The 22,620-nt window shown below is 42.4% G+C and overlaps 1 protein-coding gene across 4 annotated transcripts in view; it reads right to left on the minus strand.

The window, feature by feature from the left end:
• mtr (5-methyltetrahydrofolate-homocysteine methyltransferase) overlaps window positions 1-22,620 on the minus strand; it is a 29,145-nt gene continuing 6,525 nt past the window's right edge. For 2 of the 4 annotated variants that reach the window (XM_069179689.1, XM_015362843.2), the window contains exons 2-33: window positions 21,926-22,134; window positions 21,428-21,517; window positions 21,086-21,155; window positions 20,794-20,886; window positions 18,734-18,840; window positions 17,914-17,973; window positions 17,712-17,806; window positions 17,536-17,636; window positions 16,968-17,029; window positions 16,691-16,758; window positions 16,531-16,610; window positions 16,289-16,401; window positions 15,643-15,783; window positions 14,851-15,036; window positions 14,293-14,472; window positions 13,732-13,848; window positions 13,480-13,620; window positions 13,253-13,342; window positions 12,290-12,442; window positions 11,334-11,441; window positions 10,531-10,631; window positions 9,482-9,549; window positions 8,931-9,051; window positions 7,632-7,713; window positions 6,625-6,723; window positions 6,429-6,504; window positions 5,908-6,063; window positions 4,767-4,963; window positions 3,652-3,852; window positions 1,835-2,027; window positions 1,052-1,164; window positions 1-706 (exon numbers count right to left, since the gene is read on the minus strand). In XM_069179689.1, coding sequence (XP_069035790.1) covers window positions 620-706; window positions 1,052-1,164; window positions 1,835-2,027; window positions 3,652-3,852; window positions 4,767-4,963; window positions 5,908-6,063; window positions 6,429-6,504; window positions 6,625-6,723; window positions 7,632-7,713; window positions 8,931-9,051; window positions 9,482-9,549; window positions 10,531-10,631; window positions 11,334-11,441; window positions 12,290-12,442; window positions 13,253-13,342; window positions 13,480-13,620; window positions 13,732-13,848; window positions 14,293-14,472; window positions 14,851-15,036; window positions 15,643-15,783; window positions 16,289-16,401; window positions 16,531-16,610; window positions 16,691-16,758; window positions 16,968-17,029; window positions 17,536-17,636; window positions 17,712-17,806; window positions 17,914-17,973; window positions 18,734-18,840; window positions 20,794-20,886; window positions 21,086-21,155; window positions 21,428-21,517; window positions 21,926-22,066 — 3,690 coding nt within the window. In that variant the 5' untranslated portion in view covers window positions 22,067-22,134 and the 3' untranslated portion in view covers window positions 1-619. Of the gene's footprint in view, window positions 707-1,051; window positions 1,165-1,834; window positions 2,028-3,651; window positions 3,853-4,766; window positions 4,964-5,112; window positions 5,278-5,907; window positions 6,064-6,424; window positions 6,505-6,624; window positions 6,724-7,631; window positions 7,714-8,930; window positions 9,052-9,481; window positions 9,550-10,530; window positions 10,632-11,333; window positions 11,442-12,289; window positions 12,443-13,252; window positions 13,343-13,479; window positions 13,621-13,731; window positions 13,849-14,292; window positions 14,473-14,850; window positions 15,037-15,642; window positions 15,784-16,288; window positions 16,402-16,530; window positions 16,611-16,690; window positions 16,759-16,967; window positions 17,030-17,535; window positions 17,637-17,711; window positions 17,807-17,913; window positions 17,974-18,733; window positions 18,841-20,793; window positions 20,887-21,085; window positions 21,156-21,427; window positions 21,518-21,925; window positions 22,135-22,620 lie in introns of those variants that run through there. The other 2 variants (XM_069179688.1, XR_001480328.2) reach the window with 2 other exon arrangements.

Below are 22,620 nucleotides of genomic sequence, written 5' to 3' on the forward strand. Positions count from 1 at the left end.
CACAAGGAACAGAAAAAAAGTTTAATATTAAACATGAAGATTTGGACAACCTGTGAAAAAAATGCCTACCAGGCTAAGATTTTTGAAGGAAAGCATGTGTTCTGCCTCAGCCACTATCAAGGGAACTCATAATGTCATGTCTGTCCTGATCTCAGGCTCAAAAAACAAATTACTCTGAAAACAGGCAATGTGACCACAAGAGACACAGTCATGTCTCAATCAGTACCGTAGAGGCAACTCACTGTCCTGAATTTGAAGGCTTGAACTATGTGACTGCAAAAAGACAAAGCTCTGCTATTCCTCAGATGCCCTACAGCTGTTTCAAGAAACTGTTACTTTGTTTTCAATTTATCTTTGGACCCCATATGAAAGAAACCAGAAACCCACATGGAAAAAACACATTTTCTTCAAACGTGGATTTTTTTTATGTAAACCATTGCTAGTGGAATTGAGAAAAAAGTCCAGTACTCGCCCTAATTGTTCCGTGTTCAAACCGTTAAAAAACCATCAGGTCAGAACAGTCTTCCTTCTACCGCAAACGATGTCTAGTTCCATAATACATAAGGTCAAGAAGTATATTCAACGTTAATGTATGCTTTATGAAGAAAAGGTCTCTGATTCATTCAGTCTCGTAACCAAGAATGGGCCCGAGCCACTTCTCAATTTCAGCTGTCGGCATCCCTTTCCTCAGAGCATAATCTTCGACCTGAAAAATACAAAATGGAGAACAATAAAAGGCCTGATGTTGACCATTATCGAGAAAAATAAAATGAAAATCTACCTATTTTCAAGGATCAGCACCAATAATCAAGAAAATAATTATTTACATCATCACAGGCTCAAACAGAACAGCACAGTCTGATTCCAGCCTTTAAAGGCCAGTGTGTAAGCAGATTTTCGAGTTCTCTTTACAGCACCAGAGCCCGCTGAGCTGGGAGAACAGGGTAAATTGACCCAGTTAAGCCCGAAGCAAGCAGATCCAAAACCTGCAGACACACAGGCTCCCTGGGATTGGAGCTGGACCACTCTGCTTTAGAACATAAAAACATACCTGTTCCTTTGTAATCTTGCCCACAGCAAAATAAGTTGATTTAGGGCTGGAGAAGTAAAGTCCAGAGACTGCTGCTGCTGGAGTCATAGCCAGTGACTCAGTTAATCCTATTCCTGCATGAAAAACACAACACAGAATCATATAAGAATACACCTTTCTCTTCCTAATGAGAGATCTTCCATTTAATCTTAAAAGCTCTTCGAAAGAAATAAAGAAAATCAGTTCGGTTATAATAAAAGGCAATCCAGGTTTCACTGCTTACAGTAACCAAAGTCACACGCTTGATCTCTACAATACACTTGACATAGAACAGAATCCATCCTTATATTGTAAGCACATAATGTATTATTGTATTAGAGCATGTCTATACTACTCCATATTGTGCATTTTGCACTGTTAATTTTCTATAGTTCTCCAATTGCTTTCACTGCAAGTAGTCTTCAACATACATCCATCCATTCTCTTTCTAGCTACTTTAAACATGGGGAGAACATACAAACTCCTCACAGACAGGACCCCAGGTGTGGAATTGAACCCAGGGCTCCAGCACTGCAAGGCACCAATTGTGGTTTTTATTCATAATCCTAACTGATTTCAGAGTAGAACCAGCAGCAACTCTTCATGAACAACCACTCCAGCACCACTACAAACTTCAGCTCAGAGCAAAGTAGACTCCTGAAGAGCCATGAGCAAACTAAACTAAATCTGAAGGCTTGATCCAGAAAATCTGTCTTTTCCCAGCTCATACACAAGACAGGGGATATCCTCTCTCAGATACAGCACCTGTTTTCTCGGCCATGTTGGCCAAGCTCCACATGGTCATCTTCTCGGTGTGGTCTGGCTGGCTGGGATAACCAGGGGCAGGCCGGATCCCCTGGTACTGGATCTTGTGCATGTCAGCGGCATGGAGGCTTTCTTCACTGCCATACCCCCAGAACTCTTTGCGAACCCTCATATGGAGCTCTTCTGCAAAGGCCTGTAAGAAAAAAAAACGATGTTAGCTGTGCAGGAGCACAGACAGTGTGAGCAGGGCTTTAGTAAATGGCAAGTAAGAAGAAAGGAAGGCAAGGGATTAGCAGATAAATATTTGCATTTTGTATTCCCTTTCCTTCACCACCAAAATCCGAACCCGGTTCATAGAAAGAACAAACATGTAAAGGAAATGCAGGAAAGAGATTCTGAGCTCAAACCCATAGATGCGTTCAGAGCTCTACAACACTCTTCCCGTTTGACAGAATAAGAGCTAGAACCCAAACCACAGCTGTGCATCGTGATCCCTGGCTCACAACAGCAAGTCAATATCCTCAATGACAAGGAGAATCAATGAGCACCTTCAGACACTGGAGCAAAGCCATAAGATGGAGCCAATCTGAGTCAGAAGCCTTTATTGACAGAACACTGACCAAAACGGTTTGGAAATATACACAGTCACTCCAGCACATGACTGCTGAAATTGTGTCAATAACGGACTGAGCCCAAACTCACACCGAGGACTAATCCATAACTCCCTACACTTTTCATCGTCTCTCCATTGGTGGCCAACTGCCTGACGGGATTCACTGTGCTCTTTGATAAATTAATTAAATTATCACTTTTTAAATAATGTTGGAGGGAGCACTGGGGCAGGGTCTCTGGACTCATGACAGGTTAGGATGTGGGTTCAAGCCTCTGCTGCAGACACTACAGTTGCGTCTTGAATGAGGTCATTTACCCCAACAGCTCCAGTCCGCCCAGTTGTGTGAATGGGGACCAGCTCTGTTATATACTGGTGTCTCCCTAGGGTGGGGGAATCACATGCTCTCTATTTGCTTCACGCCAAGAAAACCAGGCCCAATGAGCTGCTGTGGCTTAAAATACTACCTACTGTAGTTTGACATTAAAAACAAAATTTTAACCAAAATGCAGGAAGCATCTCAACACGCACGCATAATATTTTAGCACAAATGCATTATTATCCCCATTTCCTTACAGTATATATTAATCATATTCCTGTCATCAGTAAGAAAAGAACATGTACTGTATATAAGAAAGCTTGGTGAAAGAAGTAAAGGACGATGAATTTTATCATGTCTTTCAAGTGTATAAAGGTCACAGTCATTTACTGTATATACTGTAGCGCTGATGAAATTACAAAACTGCACTGTCGTGTAGCAGCTGGTCCTCACACAGTGGATGCCTCTGCAGGAAACACATATGGAAATTTTACACAAACCTAAGTTCCATATGTGAGCCTTGGCCACTGTGTTAAATCACTAACGATGAGCTGCTGAATGTCAAAAAGCACTAGTCTCTTCATTCATATTCCTGACAGCTACATAAGCATGCAGAATTGTGTTCAATGCTACATGTACTTCCACTGCAATCCCAGCTATGCACGAGCCCTGGTATGGATCCCATGATAGGCATCCACTGGGTTTTAAGGAATTCCTAAATCACCAGTGTGCTCCCCAAAGATCAAAGCAATGCACAATGGCAGACATCTAGAGTAGACAGCAGCATGAAGAGAGGGACAGCCCAGTTATGACAGGAAGGTCACGTCTTCAGACACAAGCATGAACGTGGGGCAACGCCGCACAGCGACCTGCTCCAGGCAGCCTCACCTCGGCCAGCCGATCGGCCAGGGCCTTGACCATGATGCTGCTGTAGTCATCGCACTGCTCCTCAAACTCCCTGCTCAGCTCTTCAGCGCCACAGCAAGCGACTGCAAACACGCCAATGTAATCGGGTACGCCACTGTGCAATGGTGCCACGAAGTCAGAGAGACAGTAGTATGGCTCTGAGTTCGAGGAGTCCTTTTCTGCCTGTGGAGAAAAGAACGATCCTGACACCACTGAATGCTTTCAAACTTATACATTTTGTTATGTGGCATGTTTAACACAGCGGTTCTCAGTCTTTGCTTTACATACTCCACCTCGGAATTTAGTTTTACTTTGGCAGCTCCTGCCAATCACCGCGAGCATCTCCAGTCAACAAATCATAGATGTGCTCAATAATGTAGAGGAAACGACCACTTAACATCTCTTAAAGCGTTTGTTACAAGCACTGAACTCAAATGTATCGCAGCACCAGGGTTTAATTCTGAGCCCAAGTTCTTTCTGTGTGCAATCTGCACATCATTTCCATGTTTGTGTGCTTCAACTTCCTCACACCCTCCAAAAATATGTTAACTAGCTTAATTGGTATCCCTACATCTCCCCAGAGTGCTTGCTTGTATGTGTGACAAAGTGCTCAAGGTGTAGTACAGCCTTGTCTTCTATGATTCTGCAATAAGGTACTTCCTGATGATGGATGGATATACTGTGTAAAACTATATGCATGTGCCCACAGATACAATGTAGTTCAAATCACCCTCCAACCAAGGGCTTGAAATTTTGGATATTCTGAATAAATTTTGCAAACCAGATCTACTTAAAACCCACTCTGTAGACTGGGAGATGGTACAATCAATGCCATCAGCTTTTGAAGTGCAAATAAACAATGCTGGATTGAGTTCCCTTTTTGAAATCTCTCCACAGAGCTATAACAGTGTCAGCAGGAAAGGTTAGCTTGTTTTAGTTAAAATTCAGACACTGGAGCAAAGCCATAAGATTTGTAACCATGTGTAAGCATGAACACAGCGAACAATTTTGCTGCAGGACCCTCTTTTTGTGTTCAGAGAAGTGGCCAAGAGTCCTTTACTACAGCACAACTCTGATAGATGAAATGCAACCCCAACCTGTTGACGTAGCCCGAAGAATTTTGCCACTGGCTCCATGCTGCGCGGTATTGCATCGTCGGCATAGACATAGATGTCATCACCAACACTCTGAGCTGGCCAGAATCCCACCAGCCCCACTGTCCTCAGTCTCTTGCTGACTATTAGTGAGTTCAGGAGATTCTGTGCATCTTCAAACACTCTCCTGGCTTCTTCACCTGCAGATAAAGAGCCCAGATGATAAACAGAACCTTACAGTCAGAGTGCCAGGCACTGGTCTGGGTGAGATGCTCCTCTACACAAAGCTGGAACACAGTCACTATCAACTTGTACTGAAGATTTCTAATTCAGAACTTGAAAAAAATACCTAAACATGCCACTGAACTTCCAACAGAAGAACCTCCTCAAGACCACCGAGCATGGTGGTGGGAGTATCATGGTATGGGGCTGCTTTGCTGCCTTCATTGAAGGAACCATGAATTCAGCCCGCTATCAGATTCTGGGGGAGAATATCAGGCCATCCTTTCATCAGCTGAAGTTGAGCAGAAAGAGGGTCATGCAGGAAGACCGTGATCCCAATTATAAAAGGAGGTTTACATCAGCATGGCTGGAGAACAACAATTTGTGTTTTCTTTCTTCTCTTTTCAGCATGGAATTAACCTATTACTTGTTCCATTATAGGTAAGGTATTTGCATCTATTTTAATTTTGCACTGTCCCCCTTTTTTGGCAACTTAATTTTTATAGTTTTTCCATCTTTCCACACACAAGCAACAGGCTACAATGCATTCTCAAACCTTAGCCTGTACATACAGTATACATGTAGATACCTTACATCACTGTCTTGTATGTGTCCCCTTTTGAAACACTTGACTGTGTCTCAGTGCGTTTGAAATGCCATGTGTTACTGCTTTTTTCCCCCTGGCGTTCCAATTTTGCCATGGGTTCTGTTGTAATGAGCACTGTGTTCCAAACAACCATTTTGCAGCTCCATGAATAATGAACTGTTTTGAGGTTTTTCATCCATCCTAATTGGATGAATGTATTTCTTTTACATACTCGTTAAATTTCAGATGCTGAAATCAGAATGCATAGTTGTACTGTACTGTCAGTCCAGATCAGTCTGTAAGATCTACAGCACCACAGGCAGATCCTATACTTACCCACACTTTTGTCTTTGAAGATTTTTGGATAACCTCTATTTGGATACTTCCCCCTCAGCTGCCAAACGTCAAAGAAAGGTTTCCAATCAATGTAGTCTATTAGCCTGCGGATGTCATAATCCTCAAACACATGAGTACCAATGAACCTGGGTCTGACTGGGAAGAGGAATAACAGAAAAAATAACACAAAAGTGAATGATATTACATCATCGTAGAATACCTCCTGAGACTAATCCAAGACAAATATATAATATTTTTATCTACATGCAACACTCTGTACCAGTCCAGATAAATTTATTTTGTCTAACTCTTTTTGACTTCACAGCTTCTACAGTGTTTTTCAGGTGTCCTCTTTTGACACCACCTGTAAACATTAATATTCAATTTAAGAATTGAGCTTCTGTGAGGAACTTTGACAAAATCTTCCTTAAACAGAGTTATGGATACTAAATACTCTTTCTCGTATCATCCTATGTGTACATATCACAAAGAATGCTTTTAAAAAGAAATCCCTCACCTACCTGGTTTGGGGTGGGAGTGCCAGTCTATATGGAATCCCTTTTCCCTGCACTGTGCTAAAGACAGAAAGCGTCTATCCTGCAAACAGAAAGCACCACAGTAGCATTAAAAATGACTGCTCACACAGAAAGTGCTATCGTGCTTCCCATACCCCCTCCCCTAGTCAGCTGTAACCTGCTGAACTTCAGTATTTCTCACCTTTAGTGAGTCATAGTGATCTTGCCTAATATCTTCATACTCCTCTGTAACTTCCTCAAAGAATTCCTCTTTCACATTCTCATCTAGAAGCTGGGAACACTAGAAGGCAAAACAACATGTTGAAGACTTCAACAATTTTTAGGGACATGTAGGAGAAACATCTGCTGAGAAAAAGTGAACTGCTTGGGCAGTTTTATATCCGTCAGCCTAGCTTTCATGAAAAACGTACATACTGTAAATAATGGAGTGTGTAATGGTGTAGCATTTGACCACCAGAGGAATGGACAAGGCAACATTTCAAGAAGCTCAGCTACTGCCTCAGGAATAGTAGTGATGAAATATGCACAGGGAGATTATCTATTCTAGTGGACGAAATTAGCAACAATGTAACACATCTGAAAGTAGAGGATAGGTTTCCTTTTATGGCACTAGTCCTACAGCAAGTCCTACAGAGTCTCAACACATGGCGTTAGTTCTTGAGTAGCTGATGAATAACACAGAGACACAAGTAGAAAAAATATATTAAACCCAAGAGGTGATATATCATAGTGTTGCAGTCTAGTGTTCTCCTTCTGCCATGTTTGATCATCTTGGTTCGTGTAGTGTCAGAAAAAAAACAGGATTCTAATAATCTCATTTCAAGCTCCTGGTATTGAATAAAGAAAGAGAAACCCAGATGCAGTCAGTGCAGTCAGGGCCGGTGCCTCAAAAGAAATGAAACAGTGGGCCCCTCTACTCCACATTGGGGATCTCCCAAAACTCACAGAGGTGAGCGATGACACAAATGTAATCGTTCTCTGAGAAGCACAAAGTCAAACAATGTACTTCCCAGAGATCTCAAATCACAAAACGATTCAATCTTAAAACTCAGAATGGAAATGAATTAGTGGACACAGGGTGGGCACTGCGGATCAGAGCCTTGCTGTATTCCACAGATATGTGGCCTCAAGCAGAGCATGTGTGTCGCTCTGCTAAGACACCCCATCGGTACTGCATGGTCAACTCACCACAACCACACTCCTGGAGGCATCTAAGACATGGACCACTGGGGCGCTGTACCTGGGAGCAATCTTAACAGCAGTGTGGGTCCTAGTGCAGCACAAACAACAAACAAAACTGCTGAATTATGACAGGTCACACCATGCCAGAATAACTTCTAGCCAAACTTAATTTCACGCACCCTTGAGAAAAGGGACTATATGGCTGGCACCTGGATGAGCTACATGCTTATATATCCTGATCTACTTGCTTTTTCACATCTGACATTTTGCATCTTACTGAATGTTTTATTTTATTCAGCATTTCAAACGGTCTTCTGCTCTGGTCACTATATTTTTACGAGCCCCCCGTATACAAGTGTCCTCTTGGCACACCATTGCAGCATCTCCAAGACACTTCATCTCTCTCTCAAGCTATATAATCAAATGAAAACCAGGCTTCCATCTCTGGTTATTTCAGACCTGTCTAAAACCCAAACCAGACATGCCTGGAGATTTTGGTCCAACTCAGACCAGAAAACTATCTTCAAATGAAGTCCTATAGTTAAGACCGCATAAGCCCATTACAATGCACAAGTAACTCCTGTATTACAGACATTTAAAGAGGCTTATCAGAAAGACATTTAGTCTTTTAAATAGTTATGCGATCACTTGCCCTTCTTTGTACTTTCTAATATTCGTATGCATTTGCTTTTTTTTCCTCACCTTCTTCTTATGCTCCATTTTAAATATTATTATTCTTTACACAATCTCACTTTCAATTTCAATTGTTTGCATTGCAGGGCATCGACTGCTGGGCTGCATTATGTATATGTATATAACAGTATAAGTTAAATAACTGTCTCTTTCTACCCACCCCTCCAATTCAAATCAAGACAGGTTCCACCTTGAAGCCTCATCTCATCAGATACCAAAAGCTAAACAAGTTTGTGTCTGATCAGTCCTGAACCCTCAATGGATAACCAGGTTGAAAGTGGTGCTGGAGTGCTCTTAGCAGATAGCGCTCCAATATCTAGACCAAAATTTCCGATACCAGCTACCCAGTATGGTGATCAGGGACACTGATGGTGTAGTAGGTGCCATTCTTTGAGCAAGACGTTAAAACGAGCTGGAACATAATGGCAGCCACTCACTACCAAAGTGCCCTTCAGTGGAGGAAGAATTAGTGCAAAGACTCTTTGGGATCCATTGAGATGAAAAGCGATATGGACATGTAAGTAATAATAAACAAATGCACTGGCATGTAAACACAATAAATGTCCAACAGAGGTTTGAATACTTGTCTCCCCTTCCCTGAGTTTAACGTACTTGGATGTTGTGGCTCCTCCAATCAGTAAGGGGATCCTCACTCCCAGCCTCTCCATCTCCTTCGCCACATAGATCATCTCATCCAGAGAGGGAGTGATCAATCCCGACAAGCCAATGATGTCTAAACAAAGAACAACCCGGACTGCTCAGGCAAGGAAAGAATACTTTCTCCCCATCTCTGGAATGTCTCTACACCGCCCTCTTGTGGCTTAACCCACTCTTGACACTCCACATCCAGCTGCCCTGCTATAACATCCCTCAAGAAAACCAAGATACCACAGCACATTGCATTGCTAACTAAAGCAAGACTTCTGCATGACAGAGCAATACAGAGAATGAACAACTGGCAGAAGTCTACTCTTGCTTTTAACATCTAAGAGCTGGGAATGATTGCAACAAAAGCACAATACTGTGCAAACATTACTAAACAGCATGCAAACAGCGTAGTTTAAAAGGGAAAGCAATGATAAGACTCTTACAAATATAAAATCCGTACTGACACAAAAACATTTCACAATCACAAAATGAAGGAACAAAAACAGATCACTCACCTGCTTTTTTCTCAATGGCTTCGCGTAATATCTTATCACACGGAGTCATAACCCCCAAATCAATCACTCTATCAGGTGGAAAAAGAAAAGCAAATAGAAATATATGAATAAAACCCCAGCAAATTAACAGCAAAAGATGGGCTGTGCAGAAGTCAGCCATCAAACAAAAATGCAGGCTTCAAAACAAGTCTTTTTTAGTCCTCCCTGCATAGAAAAATAATCTTCTTAATTTTTTCTTTCCATTCCCAAGGACAATTTATCATAATTCCTCTTATAATTTAATTCAATTTTAAAATAGACAATTTGGCCATCCATGGCTCTGGTGAAATCCACACCAGATTATCCCATGTCTCCACACCACTTTTTTCCCCCCATATACATAAACTCTGAGAAAAGGGTGAGAAATTAGTCTGGGACTCCAGACACCCCCACCAAGGACAGTAAAACTGCTGGAATGGGAACATTACGACAGGATGACTTATTCAGAGTGGCGCTGGCTCACACTGCTGTTACACCCCTGGGACATGACTCCTTCAAGTTTTTGTAGATGAGAGGTATGATGTTTTGATTTCGGTATTTCAGAATAGGGCCCCTTTAACTGCTTCTGCAAACGGTCTTAGGGGAGTGTGTTTCGCTAAAAGCCAGGCAAGGAGATGGAGCTGCCGGCGGCCGAAGAATCACAGAACTCCATCGCTACAAACACAAGCTTTGCTTTCAAGCACCGTGGTGGAGGAGAGCAACAAAAAGTTTATCCTCCGCGTCAGGAGCTGTGAAAGCATCAGAGATGTATCCTTGACATATTCAAGCTTCATTTTCGATAATAGTACCCAAGAACACAAGAAGGCTCACAAACAAAAACTGGCGATTTGGCCTATCTGGCTTGTTTGGTTTTTAGCAGTAATAATAGGAGCTAGTATTTAAAAAAAAACAACAAGAAAAAAAAACCAAGGCTGTTTAAAAAAAAGCCTTCTCCCACACAGCCCTCCATTTCCTAGAAACTTCAGAGGCAGGACCGGGGGCCATGTGACCAGCTGAGACGGCGAGCACACCTGAAATTGTTACAGCCCAGGACGACGCCCACAATGTTCTTCCCGATGTCGTGCACATCCCCCTTCACGGTGGCGAGCACGATTGTACCCTGGTAGGGATCCTGGGAAATACAAAAGAAGAGAATGCAGACAAGAGCGATCTGACAAGGAGGCTGCAGGTTCGAAACGCGATCCGCGTGCGTCTGAGGCAGGCATTACTTTTATTACGTAAGCATATGGGAGCCAAAGCCGATGAAGCACTGACTCAACTCACTGATACAAAAGGAGGCTTTTTATACAAAATCACAAACAGCAAACCCACCCAGAACAGTTTCAGTATATGGTGTAAAACCAAGGCTGCTAGCCCTGGTACGTGATAAACTGTAAGAATATTCTTGGGTTCCTTTAATCATTGCTTAAGCAGATATTATGTACTTTTAGATTTTGTCCATCGTGGTTTAAGGAGATATCGGGCACTCTCAGTTCTGGTCAGACTTTAATTAAAAAGGGACTGAAGCCCTGTCCTCCACCATACCAGAGCTGCTACCCTACTGCAGGGCAGACAGCATCCCTGCAGGAAGAATTCAAATGTACAGTACAGCGGTAGTCACAGAGTTAAAAACCATTCCAAATGGACAATATTTCTAAAAGAAGTCTGCTGTTGCCCTTTAAAGAGATAATAAAAATGCAGCTTTAACCTAAACCTTCAACTTTAACCCCATTCTTAAACTAACTTTAACCCAAACCCCAAGATAAATTTTAGACTGAAATCTATCTTCACCTGGGTTCTCCCATGTATAAAACAAGCAGTGTCTTGGACTTACTATGTCATCAGTACTGCCAGAAGCTGCCTTCATCTCTTCCCTCTCTTTCTCCATGAATGGGATGAGATACCCAACTGCTTTCTTCATGACACGGGCCGATTTAATTACCTTTATCCAGCACATAAAAAAATGAGTCACTGAAAGTATTGATACATTATAATATTTGCCAAAGAAGGAAGAAGCAAATCTCTGCCCCTCGGCCTAACAGAGGCTACAGGAGGCAGGGTAAACATGGAGGACTTCAGAGATGATGATGAGACAGCTTATTTAAAGCGTTAAAAGTTAGTAACAAAATCTTGCAGTGAATGTGACTTTACAGGCAACGAATGAAGAGACTTAAAAGTGTAGGAGTGATATGCAACCAAGGTATGTTGCAAGTTAGAAGGCAAGTTCAAACAGATCATTAGCCATCATCTGAGCCTGTAACTGATGTGAAGCCACATATTCTAAAACCTTAGACAGGAATGATACATTAGAAATTGGTCTGTAGTTCACCACTGTATCAAAATCCAAGCCAGGATTTTTAATATAGGAGTAACTGATCTCACTCCTATAGTACTCTCCTTACTCCTTAGTCTTTAAAAAGGTTTAGAAAGTGGATGATTTTTTAACAACCAAAAAAAAAATCCTCTCCTTATGGAATACATTAAAAAAACAAGGACAACTCATTGCCTAAGCACAACCATCATCTTCTTGTAAAACTGCACTCAGCAGCAGGTTGTTTTCTTTTAATGCAGACGCTTAAACTGTATTCTGGGAAAACAGTCATGACAAACCGTAAGTAACTAAATGGTCTACCCAGACTCACAAACTGAAACAGAGGGCATTGCAAGATTATGAGACACACTATTCAGAAACATAATCCATATTTTAATTATAGTGCATAAGGACCTAATGACTTCAGTTTCACCAGGTAGGATTATATATAAACATGGAGGAAAAAAATACTCCCTTACCTGTGGCAGAAACATTTTTCCTGCTCCGAACAAGTCGCCCACTACTTTCATGCCGTTCATGAGAGGGCCCTCGATGATATGCAGGGGACGGGGGTACTTGCTGCTCTGTGCTCTGGCCTCCTCTGTATCCTCTAACACATACTTCTCGATGCCCTGAAACAGCAGGTTCACATTTTATCCGGACAGCGCTCTAAACAGACGTTCCTCACGTTTATATAGCGCCTTTCCTCCCAAAGGATCCCAAAGCATCTTATATCATTGTGGAGACCCTTTTCGTCTACCACCGAGGTGCAGACCCCACCCTACCTAGCAATATTCCCTCTAGCTGCTGTTTTTGTCTCGTGTATTAAATTAGGAGGGATATCTGTGCAGGCCATGTCACACAACCACAGGGGAGAATTTAGACAGGACACTTGGGTAACATTCCTCCTCTTAAAAACGGTGCCATGGAATCTTTCATATAACTAGACTAAGACATCACTAAAGCCCAGAAACAATAATTACGGCATGTCCACATATAAATATACTTATGAAGTAGTTCCAGTAGGTAGCTGCGTCAGCATGCATAGGCTGCAAAGGAACAAGTAATAGGTTTATTCCATGCTGAAAAGAGAAGAAAGGAAACGCTGTGGAGCCTTCTACAGGTGTAAATATATTTATTAAAAAGATTGACCAGTTAAACTGAAAAGTGAAACTGTCACCAGTGTCATGTTTTTAACTCCACCAGGCTCTGAAGCAACACGACTCCCACTCGCTTGTTTCTGAAAAGAAGGCATTTCTGTTCAAGAGGGTGCAATGAAACGATGCAAAATACTCCCAACAGCTCCATTGCATATCCCTCGAAATGCAGTGGACTCCTCTGAAGATGGAACTCTCCTGCTGACAACCGCTATTTCCAGTTATGGAAACATGCTCCAATCATGCCTGCGCGATCGTGCGGGCTTGAAAAAAGAAACACCTTACCTTAATCAGCGCGTATTCCAGACGTTCCTCCACTGTGCCCCTTCGCCACTCATCCGTCTGAACCACCTTCTTGCCCCCTTTGGCGTGGTTCTGAAAGTCAATGTCAACAGCTGAACAGGTCCAGTCCCTCTCCAGAAACATGAAACCTAAGACCTGGAGAGCCCCGCCAGGAACAGAAACTCTCAGTGGCACCCAGAGCAGGCGGGGGGCTCTGGGGCACCCCGTACCTGGGCATAGAGCAGCAGCTTCTCCGTGGCCTCTGGGTCCTTGTTCCAGATGAGGTTCTCGCACAGCAGCAGGAGCTGCTTGTCAATGTCGTCGTAGACCGGGAGGTTCCCCGCGTTCACGATGCCCATGTCCATCCCAACCTGAAGGCCAACAGCGGATTCTGAATAAGCAACACCGCGACGCCAATCGGAACACGTACGGCCCACTTTTCCCGGGCGTGGGCTTGCCGACGAGGGCAGGGCGCTCAGTACCTTGATGGCATGGTACAGGAAGGCGCCATGCATGGCCTCCCTTATGGCCTCCATCCCGCGAAAGGAGAAGGACAGGTTGGAGAGACCCCCACTGACCCGGGCTCCTGGCAGCGTTTCCTGCCGGGAGTCATGGGAAACTATCAAAAGGCGCCCAGCAGCCAGAACTCACAAGTGAATAGAACTAAAAACACCACCAAAACAAGACCTGAATATCCAGCAGAAAAACCACCCTGGTCCATTATTTCATGCTTCGTTACTGCAGCTGCTTCGTTACTAGTTTTAAAATAAATAGTTATTAAGATCAACAAGGGCGAACAGAAATAAAGTGAATTTTATATTCCTCTAAATTAAAAAAAAGTGGGAAAAAAATAATTGAGAGATTATGTTATCTGCTGGGCAGTAGTTTGCACTTTGTTGTCCAAGAGATTTAGTTATGGAGCTTGACAAACTCAAACACTGTCACTTCTCAGAGCTTCACCTGAAACAAAGACAGGCTTCGTCCAGCTCCAGAACATCAAAACATCCCATAACGAGACAAAGAAGGTGAAAACGGACTCTGACCTTTATAACTCTGGTTGCTTTCATGAAATTGATTGCATATATGTTGTGCTCCTCCATTCCAGTGCCAATGGTGAGGATATTCGGGTCAAAGATGATGTCATTGGGGTTGAAGCCCACCTTGTTCACCAGGAGATTGTACGCTCGGGTGCAAACCTGGATTTTGTGCTCTGTCTCAGTGGCCTTTAAAGACATTAAGGAACAAGCAAGGGAAACCTTAAACTCAGTTCAGTTTTGTAAGGTTTTGATATAGGCTTCCAAAATTACTGCATTTGTACTGCTCTGTGTTTGTATTTCCAAAAATGCACATAGCTATGCCAAAACGAGCTGTACACTCCAGCCAGAAAGCAGGTCAACGATGCCTGAAACAAAGCCCACTTCCAATAGTCTCAGTCTGTCAGGGTTACAACGGCGCGAAGCAGGGCCTCTATCTGCTCTGCCACCAGGACACACACAGACACACACAGACACACACAGACACACACAGACACACACAGACACACACAGACACACACACAGGCCGAGACGACCAGGCAGGAACAGAAGGGTGCCGAGACTCGCCTGTCCCTCCTCGTCAAAGGCCATGACGACGACGGCCGCGCCGAAGCGGCGCACGGTGCGCGCCTTCTGCAGGAAGTCCTCCTCGCCCTCCTTCAGGCTGATGCTGTTCACGACGCACTTGCCCTGGCAGCACTTCAGCCCCGCCTCGATCACCGAGAAGCTGGACGAGTCGATGCACAGGGGCACCTGCGCACGGGGACACGGCGCGATAGCAGCAGGAGCCTCACTCTTGTGTGGCGAGACAGGGCTTTAACAACCCCACAAACCGAAAGAACACCGAGATACAGAACTCAATACAAAAATAATTAACGATTTCACCAGATGTAATCATCTGAAGGGTGGGAAGCAGCAGAAAACCCCTATTGCTGCAAAATCTACTGCCGGTTATAAAAAAAACTCTGACCACATACCTTGGATTTTAAAAATGCACTTTATGCAGAGAAAGTCCTGTTCCAGTTATTCCCATAACAATAAGACCTTCACATATGGAAGAGCAGATAATAACCGTGAGGAAGGCGGTTTTCAGCGATTTTGCTACACTTAATTTGCTTAATATAGTGTTCATTAACTGAATTAATTAATTCATTAAATTAGGTTAATTGTGTCAATGAGTAACCAGCTACCACACATATGCATTGACTATTGCAGGGTTTCTGAGCTCCCTGTAAAAAGCGGATGATCTCTATTGGACCTAAATTGAAATGGCGCCAGCCGTGCAACCCGACAGTGAAGCACATGATTCGAACTGGCGACAAGCACGCCGAGCCCAGTGCCACCGAGAGGGAGGCATACCCTGGCAATGTCGGGCTCCGAGGCGATCAGGTTGCAGAAGCGCGTCATGGCACTCTTCCCCTCCAGCATGCCCTCGTCCATGTTAATATCCAGAACCTGGGCGCCCATCTCCACTTGGGACTTGGCAATGCTGAGTGCCTCCTGGAGAACACACCAATCAACAAGCGCTCAGCACAAATTAAAATTAAAATTAAAATTAAGAAGGCACTATAGTGCAGTGGTTAGCATTGCAGACTCGCAGCACTGGGGTCCTGGGTTCAATTCCTGTCTGCGCTGATTTTGTATGGTCTCCATCTTTGTACGGGGCTCCTCTGGGAGCTCTGGTTTCCTCCCACAGACCAAAGACAAACTGGAAGGTTAACTGGATTTTGGGAAAACTGGCCCTGGTGTGTGTGTGTGTATGTGTGTGTGTGTGTGTGTGTGAGTCCCGAGACGGATCGGTGTCCCACACACGGTGCATACTGCCTTGCACCCACTGTTTGCCCCTGTGACTCTGTGCTGGATGCAGAGATTAGAAAATAGAAAATGTAATTGTGGCTGCTCTCAAAGAAACAGGGGGAGTCTCCTTCAACGTGTGCACTGTTCGGTTAAGATCCAGAGCAACTAGATCATTGCCTTTTAAAGCTCGAAATCTCAGAAGACATACCTCATAATTTCCTGACATGATCAACTTGGCGAACTTCCGGGACCCTGCAACGTTGCAGCGCTCGCCAATGTTGACAAAGTTTGTGTAAGGGCCGATCCGGAAAGGCTCCAGTCCTTTAAGAACATGAAATATTAAAAAAAGAGGCATTAAAATTCACCCGTTTCACACAGGGCTATATACCAAAACACAGAGAAGAAGGCTCACTTAAGGAAGCAGTAACTGAGTAACAAGTAATATTCAACCTGATAGGAGCATGTAGTCTTGAAACAGAGCAGACGGAGGAATTCTGGGTTGGCAGTGCTTCACGGCATCGGCAATTGCCCTTCAGACAAACAGGGACGCTGTCAGTACCCATTCTCTAAGTGTGCTACAAAACAGTTTCATATTTGACCATTTAATTACCGAATATGCGCAGGAGTAGTTCCACAGCAGCCACCAACAATGTTTAGCAACCCATCCTCAGCGAATTCCTACAAACAGAAAGAAAAACATATCCAATTGTGTATTACAGCCCAGCAAATCGGTGCCTCTTCTGCAAAAGGATTATTCCATACTGTAGATGCCCGGAAGCTCAATTGCTGATGCACTTTAGGGCTACCTTGACCTGTCTGGGAATGGACGAAAAAAAGTAAAATTTTCAGGTTACAAAGTAGATCCCACTGTGAGATGAAAGACTTGCCTTCAAATTTTTTGCTGTCAATTCAGGAGTTTCATCATATTCCCCAAAGGTATTAGGAAGACCTTAATGAAACGAAAAGCACCATTAGGGGGTTTAAATCGCATTTAGAATTCTCATTTTGTAAAAATGAAACATTCGCATTTAAAATAAGTTTTGCTTTGCGAGACAAATTATATCCGGATCTGATTACACTGCTTACAAGCAATCACTCTTGTGGAATAAAAAAAAGCACTAATCACATCGCTAGCTTTCTGTGACCTGGATTCCCTAAAAGGCAGCACCAGTGTTAAAAGACGAGTGGCTCGAGAGCGTGTGTGTGGGAGAAGTCTGCGTGTACGTCCCCATTTTTCCCCATGCCGGTAACAGGGTTTGTTACCATGAGTCAAGATCTGGCTCGTATAAGAAAAATAATGGGCAATTCTAAATTCAAAATGAAAATCTTGTGCATGCATTTTACTAAACAAAATTAATAAAATCTTAATATAAATGCACAAGATTTTGTGTTACTATTCTAATCATTTTAATTTCCATTACAAATCAAAACACAGTAAGAAACATAAGAGATTACCTGCGTTGGGATAACAGATCACATAAGAGGTTGTGTTTTTTCCGATGGCTTCAATGAAAGGCCTCATTTCGGCTGCACCCAACGCACAGTTCAGTCCTATGCTGAAAATGAACAAAACGTCATAAAGCGTCCCCATCAATCCCCCCGGTTACTGACAGGGCTAGGACTTAACTCACCACAGAGGTTTGGCATGAGACATGCTGATGACAAAGGCCTCTCCTGTCTGTCCAGAGAGGGTGCGTCCACTCTTGTCCACAATGGTCCCTGAGATCTACCATTAAGGCAGGAATTCAAAAGACATGAGGACACATAAAACAGGCTAAGCCTGTCAATTTCACATCATAATACAAATGAAATTAAAAAAATACATTCACTTACAAATATGGGTCTTGGCTCATATTGCTCCTCAAAAAGTTTATCAATTGCAAACAGCGCTGCCTGTTGATAAAAAATTTAAACCTCAGTTTTTGCATTCCAACATTATTTTAAAGACTTCAAAACCCATTTTATCATACAACAGGGTAAACAACAGCTTATGATCAGGAAGATGGCATCTGGCCTAATTAATATCACAAACGCCTTTAAAATCTAATACAGAAAATGATCTATACAAGTACAGTCAACTGGAAAATATCACCCATCAACTTTAACAATGACTGTTTAACTTGACATTCTAATTCCCAGAAGTGTAAGATGCTATTAGTCCTTACTAATGTTTTGTTTTCCTTGAGATGCTGTAAGCTAAAACTATAACAAAGTCGCCATTTCACACAACTCAATTATTAGATGTGCAAAAATAAAAGACCACTAGAGCAGTAAATTGAGCAGCAGTGAAACACATATATCACTCTTTTCACTTAAAAACCTTATTCCTTGGCTGTCAAATGAAAACCCTGCAAATATGAAGTATATCCATAAAACGTACTACTTTATTTGTCCCAGCACACTACTTACAAGTAAGGTTCCAGCTTGTATGTACGTGATTTTGCATATGGGCGTTTCATGAGCAAAAAATTGAGAATAACACAAATGTAAGGTTAATTATTGCTGGGGTGACGACTGTTACCCAGTGTCCACTGGGAAATTTGCAGAACTGATGCTGGCTACACTCAATATATTACACCCGGTTTGTTCACTTGCCCTGAAACAGTGACTAAACTGCCACAAAAGAACAGTTTAAAATGAGCTTTTAACCTACCTTGGCATTGGCTGTGTCAAAAATGGTCTCAACTAGCAAAATATCCGCCCCTCCATCCAGGAGGCCTCTGGTCTGCTCTGCGTAAGCTTCCACCAGTTCATCAAAAGCTGTGAAAAATACATTATAAAACGTATCATCGTTTATCTTGATTTTACGGATCTCTTTTAATTTGAACTCATCCATAAATGGTAAAAGACAGCAACATGCAGCCCTGATGTTGATATCAGGAAGGGAGGTATACATTTGTGGGAAAACATTCATGCATATACATTATTGTAGCAGGCTAGAGTTTAGCCAGTTCAATAAAATCAAACCATGTAAAAGCAGTTTTATAACCAATATTAGTTCCATGACATGATCCTCAATGATGTGAAACTGCAAATGTATTTCTAAAACATCACTATAAATACTTGTAAATGAAGCACAAATAAACACACCCCTTAAGTGGTTATTCAAAACACGGATTTTTACCAGGAGCAGAAAGTCTTCTGCCTTGTTGAAAAATATAGAATTACTGTCATCACCACAAACACAATCTCCTTAGAAAAATCCTTTGTGTTCCTTGTGCCTGAGGTTGTGAGAAACAATTATCTTTCTCATCTTAGTAGCCATCAAAAACAGCGTGAAAAGAGAGGCTTGTATTTATGCTATATCGGTAAATAAAGTATGGTCATTATGTTGTGTAGGTCTCATGGTAAAGTGTGTATAATAGTTAAATAAGTACCTTTCTGTTCTTTGAAAAACTTGTTTTTGCATTATAATGCAGAATTTGAAAACACAATCGCTTTTGTAATGTTCAGCATTGAGAAAGTTGGAATAAGCTCTATCTCTGGCTGAAAAAAAAAAACTTTGGGGAGTTCTTCCTGCACTTCTGTTTCACCAAGTAAAACATGATTCATGTCTAAATGATGTATGGTGCTAAATATGCCCTTGGCTCTTCTGCTGGCAGCGTAATTTGCTTATCGCTCCTGTGCTCTGTGGGCAAGGAATATCTGCAAACAGGCAGCCTTCATTGTTGCATGGTTTCACACTGTGCTTTCAAACTGACTGCATCATTTTGCCCAGCACAGTGCTTATAAATAAGGTCCCAGCTTGTATGTACTGTACAGTACATGATTGTTACACGAGTTCATTTTATAGACAATGTACAGTAAGTTGTTTTGCATATGGGTGTTTCATGAGCAAAAAAATTGAGAATAACACAAATGAAAGGTTAATTATTGCTGGGGTGACGACTGTTACCCAGAGTCCAGAGGGAGTATTGCAGAACTGATGCTGGTTACACTCAATATATTACACCCGGTTTTGTTCACTTGCCCTCTCATGCTGGAATGAGAAGAATGATTTGTATAACCAAGCACTAATGTAGCAAGGGCCAATTAATATTCATGCCCATAATTCATAGTGAATGAATGCTCCATAAGCCTGAAAGCCGCTCCTTGTAATGTAACGCCTTTTAAACTTCTTCTGTTATTTCTCCTAGACTACTGAAGTGCTCCTTGTTTCCTGCCTGCAGCACAGTGCCATGGGTGGTCTTACCAACTTCACACGGGCAGTATCGCACATCCATCCATTTTCTAACTGCTTTCTCCAATTCAGGCAGCTTATCCCAGCAAGCAACGGGTGCAAGGCTGCATACACTCTGGACAGGACACCAGTCCGTCAGAGGGCACACCCACAAACAAGATACACTTTGTCCTGGCCAGTTTTCCCAGAAGCCAATTTACTTCCTATTAGGTTTTTGAACTGGGGGGGGGAACTGGAGTACCTGGAGGAAACCCACATGAACACAGGCAGAACATACAAACTCCACACAGACAGGACTCCTGGTCTGGAATTGAACCCAGGGCCCAGCGCTGTGGGGCCCCACCACATTTGCCCAGTAATGCACATCACACTCTAAATAATTTAAGCCTGGGAGAGCTCTTTTGATTTAAACATTTCAGTAAGTAAAGAAATAAATTATATTTTGTTAAGTAATTAATCTTCAATATAAGAAGGATTGTAGCCATTACTGATTAATGTGAATGATCATAGGATCATAGGTGTGAAGTTCTTACTAATATTCCGGAAGTCTGGTCTTTCCACAGAGGGAGAGACAGATAAAGTCTTGTTGGTTGGTCCAATTGCTCCAGCCACATATCTTTTAATGCCTGTGAAAGAGAATAAGTCAAGGTTATGTCCCAGCTGATGCATGGAGACTTTGTTTACATATGTTTGTGTTCAGTGAGGTATTATGCTTTCTCACTCAGATAAGATTGAAAGTACTTCCTTTAAGTGCTCCCAGTCTTTCAAGGCCAGGAATACGCCTCCTGTGAATTTCTTCACTAGTCTAGAAAACACAATACCAACCTGTCTGGGCAGCAACATCGCTGGCAGCCTTCCTGGCCACCTCTGCCGAAACTTTATTAAGACGGTATGCCTGCCAGAGGAAAAAATGTGTTATTTTCATAGACGTATAGCAATTATAAGGTTCTCCAGATATTGACTAAACCATTACCATTATAATTGTGAATTAATTCAAAGTAGTAAGATTAAAAATAAAGTAAGAATGAAATATTGGCAATTCAATTTAATCCACATAAATCATAAAACTTTCTCCAACTTCTGGGAATATCATCAAAGGTTTAATGTAATTTCACTTATGTTGTGCGCATATAAGCATTTTTCGCCGAATGTCATCTGTCTTCTTACCAAATCTTCAAGTCCATAGTCAGCCTGTGCTATGCTTGTGCTGCTGAACGTGTTTGTTTCAATGATATCAGCTCCGGACAGCAAATATTCCTTCAATCAAAGAAACACAGCAAGCAGATATTCACTATTGGCTGTGCTCAGGGATATTTTCTGTGCACTTCATAAAAAAACAGGTGTCTCCAACCCCAGTCCAGCAGGTGTTGAAAAAATAATCAAATTATAAAGGCCTGGAGCTATGAGTGATTTAACTAGATTTGTGTTCAAGTAATTCAGAGAACAAATATGAGAATATCTGTCACCCCTCAAGAACCAGGTCTGGAGACCCTTGCCATAAACGTTAAGGTTGGCACATGTTCATCAGGAAGTCACAAGTCAAACAAAGAACTTGATATAAAAAATACAGAAAGAATAACCACAAAAGTTAAATAACAACTTCACTGCTGTATGCTGCCACAGCGACCAACTCCATCAGTTTTAACAAACAGGTAGACACATTACCTGATGAATCTTATAGATAACGTCAGGCTGTGTTAGGCTCAGGAGATCGTTGTTTCCTTTCAGGCTTTTAGGGTGCTGCTTGAATTCCTCTCCCCTGAAGTCCTGCTCCTCCAAATTTCTCCGCTGGATCATGGTCCCCATTCCTCCATCCAGTACCAGAATCCTGTGCTGTAGAAGCGCCTTTACTTCATCCTGTATGCTGCTCCCACCTAGGTCAGCAGTTTTAAAGGGCTTCGTTATACTTTATAGCGTTTATTCAAAATTCTACTTACTCCACCTTTATGATTTACATAACAGGGAACAGGCACATTTATGAGAAATTAAGTACGACTGAATGGAAAAGGAGCTAGCTATGATACAGCCTGTGTTTATTTTTCCTTTCTAGTTTTATGTATACTGTAGTTAATGTAGCAGATCATCATGCAGTATATAGAGTAAAGCCTAATTGCTCATCTTCAATGTTCTAACTGCTTTTTTCGTTACAGGGTCATGGGGAAAAGCAAGGGTGGATACACAAACACACACACTCACGTCAGGGCAAGTTTTTCCAAAAGCCAATTTACCCACCAGTATGTCTTTGGAGTGTGGGAAGAAATCAGAGCACCGGGGGAAAATGAACACATATCTGGGCAGAACATACAAACTCCACACAGACAGCACCTCAGGTCCAGAAATGAACCCAGGGTCCCAGTGCT

The sequence above is a fragment of the Lepisosteus oculatus genome, chromosome 17, assembly GCF_040954835.1.
Source record: "Lepisosteus oculatus isolate fLepOcu1 chromosome 17, fLepOcu1.hap2, whole genome shotgun sequence".
In the NCBI taxonomy this organism is placed as follows: Eukaryota; Metazoa; Chordata; class Actinopteri; order Semionotiformes; family Lepisosteidae; genus Lepisosteus; species Lepisosteus oculatus.